Source organism: Dromiciops gliroides, chromosome 4, assembly GCF_019393635.1.
Source record: "Dromiciops gliroides isolate mDroGli1 chromosome 4, mDroGli1.pri, whole genome shotgun sequence".
Lineage (NCBI taxonomy): Eukaryota > Metazoa > Chordata > Mammalia > Microbiotheria > Microbiotheriidae > Dromiciops > Dromiciops gliroides.
Window position 1 is genome coordinate 79,722,995 of NC_057864.1, and position 7,887 is coordinate 79,730,881.

Here is a 7,887-nt window from a genome sequence, read left to right on the forward strand (position 1 = left end):
TGGGCAAGTCACTTAACCCTCATTGCCCCACAAAAAATAATAATAATAATAAAATAAAATAAAAGTCTACCTTTTGGTTTCACAGATTTTTCATAGAAGAAGATGCCAAAAATGCTTTATAAATCCTCTGTACAGGAATCTTGAAATAGTGAAACAACTTTGTATCTAATACCATGGTACATATAAGAAGCTTAATAGTATAAATAAGTTTTGATGGTTTTTTAAGGAGGTCTTTTACTAAACTTGGGAAAGTCATTCCATGTCTAGGGGCCTCAGTGTCCCTATCTTCCAAATGGAGGGGTTGGATAAGATCTGTTCTCTAAGGTAATTTTCAGGTCACAAATTCTATTGTATTTATTTCCAATTTCCTAAGCTTAAATTTCCAACTCTATTGAATTTAGATCAGGAAGTATCATTACAATATCTATATGTAAGTGTGCAAAGGTTATGTGCTTCAAATTGAAGCTTGTCTGAGCCAAATCACTATTAGTAGAAAAAAAACAATACTAGGAAAATTTTAAATCAAATATATTAGGAAGCTCATTTTTCAGGCCCTTTAAGAAAGATTTCTTCAACACCGTCCTTCTTTATATTTTGTCAAAATTATTGTATCTTCTATGGATTAATGGAGAGTTTTCTCTATCAGGTTCTCATCACTACTTCTTACAGTTCTCGGAGTTTCTTTCACTCTCTCCTTTCACAGAGGTGACCTCGTTCATTCGGTTCTTGCTTTTCTGAAAATACCTGTGTAATCCTGGAAGCCCAGAGCTGAATTTTACAAAATCTTTGTCTTTCTGCTTCTCTAGCTCGTCCAACCATATCAAGCAACAGTAATCATCCTGCAGAAGTCACTGTGACCCGAGGAAAGACTGTCACTTTGGAATGTGTAGTACAGGGTATTCCCAAGCCATCAGTAACCTGGATGAAAGACGGCCGCCCCTTGCTTACTGGGAGGGGAATAGAGATTCTCAATGAGGGACACCTCCTTCAACTGAAAAACATCCATGTGTCAGACACTGGCCGTTATGTGTGTGTGGCAGTGAATGTAGCAGGAATGACTGATAAAAAATATGACTTGAGTGTTCATGGTGAGTAAAAAGGACAAAGGAAATTAAATAGACAATTTTGACTATACCATTTTTTTCAGTTCAATGCCCCGTATACTGAGGGTTAGATACATGTCTTGCTTTCTATCCTCTGAAACGCCACGCTTGGTACAGTCAGTCCTGCAATTCTTCATGAATACTAGATGTACTCTATTACTTTCTATCCTAGCCCCATTTAGCTCTTATTTCTTTCTTTATTTTTGCTGAGATCAAGAAAAATGATATATCTTTTAGGAAATTAATCAGGAAAAAATGAAATAATAAAATTATGTTTGCCTCAGACTATTTAGAACTAATTCTTCCCAAAGAGAAGGACCTAGAATGGATAAACATACTTACCCAAGCTAGAATAAGCTTTAATGCCTCCAACCTTGATGATTTTTCCTCTTGTAAACCCCTTTAATCTTTTTAACCCCTTTAACTATACACAGATTTTCTTTAAAGCAGCTAAAGGGGGTTGTATGCTAGATAATGAATAAAAAATGTTCACTGAAATAGATAGAAGTGTGTATGCACAAATATGCCTCATATGCAATATATATTTAAACGTCATGGGAAGAGTATCGATTTTAAGAACTATAACACCAGTATCATGATGCCAGGGAAGAAATACACAAAACCTTTCTCTACTATTCACTATTAGGGGGCCAAAGACTTAATAGTCATTAGAATCCAGAAGGACCTACAGAAGTAAAAACAATGGAGAAAAAATAAGCAGTGTTTTGCTGAGCTTTAAAAATTATCTGGCCTACTTGCCTTCCTTAATTCTAGTGAATTTAATCTTAGAATTTTAATCTTATTCCATGGTCACAGACTGGACTATTAACCACAGTTAATAGTCTGGAAGATGCCTACCACTGGTTACATAAGAATGTAGGCAAGCGTGTATGAGTGACTGAGCAATTACCACTTTGGAAAAGGGGAGGTAGTTAAGAGGCACAGGGGGCCCATACTTCCTGCCATTTTTTTGTATACCAAAAGAGAAAAAATTTCATTTAATAGGTTCACTTTGGGGCTTTGTTTCAAATTAGTGGATTTTTTAACTGCTTTACGCTAACTAGATATGTGACTAAAATTTTAAAATTCCCTTTAAGTGTTTGTTTTCTATTGATTTACTCGCTTTTGTGTTACAGTCCCTCCAAGCATTGTAGGAGACCAGGAGGTACCTGAAAACATAAGTGTGGTGGAGAAGAATCCTGTTACATTGACTTGTGAAGCATCAGGAATTCCTCTACCCTCAATAACCTGGCTTAAGGATGGATGGCCCATCACCCTAAGCAGTTCCATGAGAATTCTCTCAGGTATTAGGAAAATAGCTAACATTGCTTTCAGATGCCACTATGGACATTGGACTCCTCCATAAAGAAACCAGAAATTTGGGTGGTACGGCAGGTTGTGGCCTCGGCCAGGCACAAAGTCTCCTCCATGAAAGCCTCATCATTCAGTATTTTGGATTTTGATCCAGGGCTTACCACAAGAACCAAATGTTAGGGGGCAGCTAGGTGGTGCAGTGGAGTCAAGGGGACCTGAGTTCAAATGCAGCCTCAAACACTTGACACTTACTAGCTGTGTGACTTTGAGCAAGTCACAACCCTCACTGCCCCCCCCCAAAAAACAAAACAAACAAAAAAACCCAATGTTAGAAGTTGGATTATATAGGAATGTTACCAGACTAATTAAGGATATTTGAAGGGATACACTATAACATTTATTAAGTGGCGGCTGTGTACGTTTGGTTCTTGTGGTCAGCCCTGGACGCTTGTGAAATTTTTGAATCCTCATTTCTTTTTCATTCATTTTAGTAGCTTTCTTTCGCAGGGACAATAATAGTACTTATCTCACATGCCTTTTGTGAGGATCCACTGGAATAAACTTTCTTGGTCCATATAAATGCCAGCTGTCTTTACTGAGGTCAGGGGCTATCTCATTTTTGTCTTTGTATCACCACTCCCTGGCAAAGTGCTATTATTGTCTGTGCTTTACAGATGAGGAAGCCTTGGGCAAAAGGACTACCCAGCCAGCAGGTACCTCAGGCGGAATTAGGATTCAGGTATTCCTGTCTCCAAATGCAGGGATATACCTTTGAACTTTTTATATGCTAGAATGCTGGGAAGGAAAGCTACTAAAATGGATAAAAAAGAAATGAGGATCCCAAAACTTCACAATAAACTGGAAATATGGCCTGAGACTACTAAAGTAAAATTTAATGGGGATAATAGCTCGTATTTATATAACGCTTTAAATGAGGAAACTGAGGCAGACAGAGAGGTAAAGTGACTTGCCCAGAACCACATAGCTAATATGTAAGGTGAGTTTTTGAACTTCAGACTTTCTTGATTCTAGGTCCAGTACTCTATTTATTGAACCATCGAGCTGCCTAAATAAATGTGAAGCAGGCTCAGAAGATTAGCAGCTGAAGAACCTTAATAGGTTCTCTCATGTGAAAAAAACAAACCAAACCCAAGAGTTGAGACAGAGGACTAACAGTGAAAATCATGCCTCCTACCTCTTGGTGGACTGGAGCTATGGATCAAGGCATATGTTGTCAGACGTGGCCAACTTGTTGATTTGTTTGGCTTGGCTGTATTTGATACACGGAGGGATCCTATGGGTGTTGGGAAGTGACAGGGGAAACACAGGAAAGTAGCCATAATGTAGAAAAGGAAAAGAACATCAAAACATTTAAAAAGAAAATTTAACGGTTTGATTGGCTGGAAGTTTAATTTTGAATGTGACCTGAATATGAAAAAAATCAGCCTTAGCACAATCTTGGGCTCTGTCAATGGAAATATAGTTTCCAGAACAAGGGCGATGGGTCCACTAGACTCTAAACCGAATGGAGTTCATCTGGAGTGTTTTTATCCACATTTTAGTAAGATGTACTTGCAAACCTGAACTCCTTCAGGGGAGGGCAGATGTGAAGGTGTCATCTGAGCAGCACTTAAAGGAAGTGAGATTGTATTTCCTAGAAAAGAAAATCTTAGGCAGATGTGTAGCACTGGTTCCATGAGAGTCTTGGATGAGAGGGTATAAGTGACAATCACCACTTTGTGGTGGGGAAGTAGTTCAAGGACACAGTAGGTCCCCACTGCCATTTTTGTACACCAGGGAGAGAAACATTTGAGCTGTCTTCAATTATTTGAAAAGATATCATGTAGAACAGGGATTAACTTGTTTTGTGTCTCTCCATATGTTAAAACTTTGACTTCAAAATAAGATAGAACTTAAACAATCAAAGTTACTCTGAAGTGAAATGATTTGATTTAGTCAAATCAACAAACATTTATTAAGGACTTACTACACCTCAGACAGTAGGCATACAAACAGAAGCAAAGAGAAAGCCAGGCCCTATCTTTAAGGAGCTTACATTCTATTGGGGGAAGGGGGAGCTGAAGAGCAAAAGGGGCTGGGAAATCCAGAGAGCAAAGCATAAATGCTCTGGGTCCTTCCTTAAAAATGGATGTTCCGGGGGCAGCTAGGTGGTGCAGTGGATAGAACACTGTCCCTGGAGTCAGGAAGACCTGAGTTCAAATCCAGCCTCAGACACTTGACACGTACTAACTGTGTGACCCTGGGCAAGTCACTTAACTCCAATTGCCTCACCAAAAAAAAAAAAAAGGATGTTCCAGAAAGAATTCACCAATGGAAGAAGGGGGCTGAGGGTTACTACAACTGAAGCATCCTGGCAAAGTGGAGAGCAAAGCATGGCTAGTCAGGGGCTTTCCACAAAATGGAGGTTCCAGGATGAACTTACCAGTGGGAGAAGGGATCCACGGGGACTTGATGATGTAGTTGTTAACCTATCACCATGTACCAACAGGGACTGAATAAGCATCTTTCAAGGATATTAGCATCTCTTAGGAACAGGGCTTAGGGGAACTAGGTTTTAAATCCAACTCTGCTATAATCTAACCTCACAGACACTAACCCAGTCAATGGACTTCTCTAGGTCTCAGTTTCTTTATGTGTAAGAACTGGAGTTGGAGAAGGTATTTTATCTAACCCCCTCATTTCACATATGAAGAAACTGAGACCTATGGAAGTTAAGTGACTTGCCCAAAGGTCATATAGGTAACAAGCAGCAGTCAAGATTTGAACCCACTTTCTTTCACTGTAAATCTATTGCTCCTCCCACTCTACCCCACACAGTGTGATATTCCCAAAGGTCCCTTCCAGCTCTGACATTCTAAGATCAAGGATATTTTGAGTAGATGATCTCCAGGGTCTCTTCTAGCTCTAAAGTTATATGATTCATGTCCATATTTTGTAGGATCTGGGAAAGGATATTGCAGTGGTATTAACTATATTCTTGGAATGAATAATCTTTTAAGAGCTTTGTTATTTCTGTTTGGGGAGCTATTTCCTCTTGCATGGCTCCCACTTCTATCATTTTAAGAGTGCTTCTAGTCTCTGTTGACTTTAGGAATGTACTAGAAGTTTAAAAAATAATTGCTAAGTGTTGGTTGCAGAACATTGTACATAGTGTTTTATAGTCATCAAAGAGCTGATGCACTGATCTGTAAGATGTTCTTCCCCTTCTCCCCCCCCCCCTGCAACAAGGACCTTCACCTCTCCCAAGAAGAGTACAGCAAATAACCAAATCCCTATTGATGAAAAGTGGGAACACTTAACAGCCAAACTAGAGCCCTGTGGGATAGTTAGAAACTGAGAAGAGTGATGAACTTGGGTTTTTTGGTTGACTTGAAAGACTAGGGTTTTTGTTTTCTTTTGTTTTGCTTGAACAGCTGCTGGAGATCCATGAGCTAACAGATTCAAACTATTTCACCCTGAGGCTCTGCCAAAGGAGTTGTTCAGTAACAAAATCTGAACCTTTGCCTTGCACAAGAGATGAATGAGTATCAGATGAATGGCACATGACTTGTTGACATTCAGCCTTTGCCCAGTTTGCAGTTTGCTTCTGGCTCAGTAAAAATCTGTCCTCCTGAGGGTTTTAAAGTACAGCTATTTTGAAAACAGTAATGGATTTGGTGACAACCTTACCATCATTATTAAGTGGACTAAAGATAGATAACTGTTAGACAAAGTGAAATAACTCCACATAAATATAACTTGCTTTCAGACTCTTTTTTTAAAATTTCTATTTGGTTTAAATGACAGACCTGTAAACATGAGGAAATAATGGTCCGGAGCTTTAAGTGGTGGCAGTTTGTAGGGTGTGGATGATTCATGTGGTTTTGGTTGGTTAAATATCTCTGAACTGAAATTGGGAAGCAGCATTGTGTAGTAGAAGTGCTGGGTCTGGAGTTAGGGGATTGAGCTTTGAAACTAGGCTTTGCCTTTTGTTAGGTAAATGACAATGGAGTAGGTGCTTACCTGTTGTGTGCCTCAGTCTCCTCATCTGTAAAATGGAGAAGCTAGACTAAATGATGGCCCATTTCATGCCTAAGTATATAATCCTATGAATGAACAAAACCAGTCACCCAAAGTAGGATTAAATTGCTAAAGCCTTTCCTGATGCTGAATACTTTCCTTCTCCTATTTAGTCTGTCTATATGTAATGACTGATTTGACTAATGTCAGTTTTAAAAACAAAAACAAAACAACTCCTGAATTTAGGCAATGAGCCTTTTGGAAGTGAGCATAATGTTTTGTCAGTTATCATCACGGCAACTAGCACAGTTCAGACTCGACACAAATGAGTGTTGGATAAATGATTAAATGACTTTTAACTCATTATTTTGATGTCATTTAGACACAAACTTTAATAATTATTTTCTGCTTAAAATGATGGAGAGTAACTAGAGCTTTCTGAAGAAAAGTTAGCATTTTCCTGTTCTACCTTCCTGGGTTTTTATGACACTGCTTTTTGTACTACCAATCATTCAACCAACCAACAAATATGTGTCAAGCCCTTAATATATGCCAGGCACTGTCTCAACTGCTGGGTCTTCTTTCCATGCTCCGTAGTATTCCATTTTTACTCAATCTCCTCAATTGGATCAACAACCGTTCCAAATCTCCTATTTGTGAGCCCCGACTGTGTGTTATGCACTTTGCTAAGTGCTTAGGATTCAAAAACAAAAAAGAAAGTCCAGGTCCTCAAAGAGCTTACACTCTAATAAGAGAAAATAATACAAAAAAAAAAATAAGCTGAAAAGAAGGAGGGGATAGGCATAGGAGAAGGGAAGTATCCAGAGCAGGGCAAGGCAGGGCAGAGAATTTGAAGATGTTCAAAACCAGTGCCAGAGAAGTCCAAAACGAGCACATCCAAGTGGGGAATGGGGAGATGTCTGAGGAGAGATGAGTGAGTGGATTAGAAAGCTTGTTCCCAGGCTGCCTTCTCCTTTATCTCTACACTTTCCCTTGATGATCTTAGTGGCTCCCATGGGTTTAAATATCATCTCTATCAGACAGCTTCAAGATTTATGTACAACCACCCTCATTTCTGTCATAAACTCTTGTTCTGAATCTCAAACTGCTCATTTGATCTCTCCTACTGAATTGCCCTATGAACATCTGAAAGTCAACATGTCCAAAACAGAAAATTGTTTTTAATTCCAAACCCTCCCTTCTTCTCTCTTTCTTGGAAAAGCTGTTCTGGTGAGTGGGAGAGTGAATCTGTTGGAGATGTGTGAAAGAACTCTGAAAAGTAAAGATGAAATACTCACGAGATGGTAATATAAGAACCAGAGTGGGGAAACGTTGTTGGAAGCATTTCCCGCCTTCAAAGGACAAAGAAACAAAGTGGTCGTTTGCTCTCATGATTCCCATCATTACCTTCTAGTTGGTCAAAATCAGGTTGAGAATTTCAATCCTGGTC

General features: G+C 39.1%; 1 protein-coding gene across 1 annotated transcript in view; it reads left to right on the forward strand.

The window, feature by feature from the left end:
* Positions 1-7,887, forward strand: part of HMCN1 (hemicentin 1) — a 517,054-nt gene that overhangs the window by 351,338 nt on the left and 157,829 nt on the right. Inside the window, 2 exon segments of the mRNA XM_044003022.1 lie at positions 807-1,088; positions 2,240-2,407. Of these exon segments, the coding sequence (XP_043858957.1) occupies positions 807-1,088; positions 2,240-2,407 (450 nt within the window).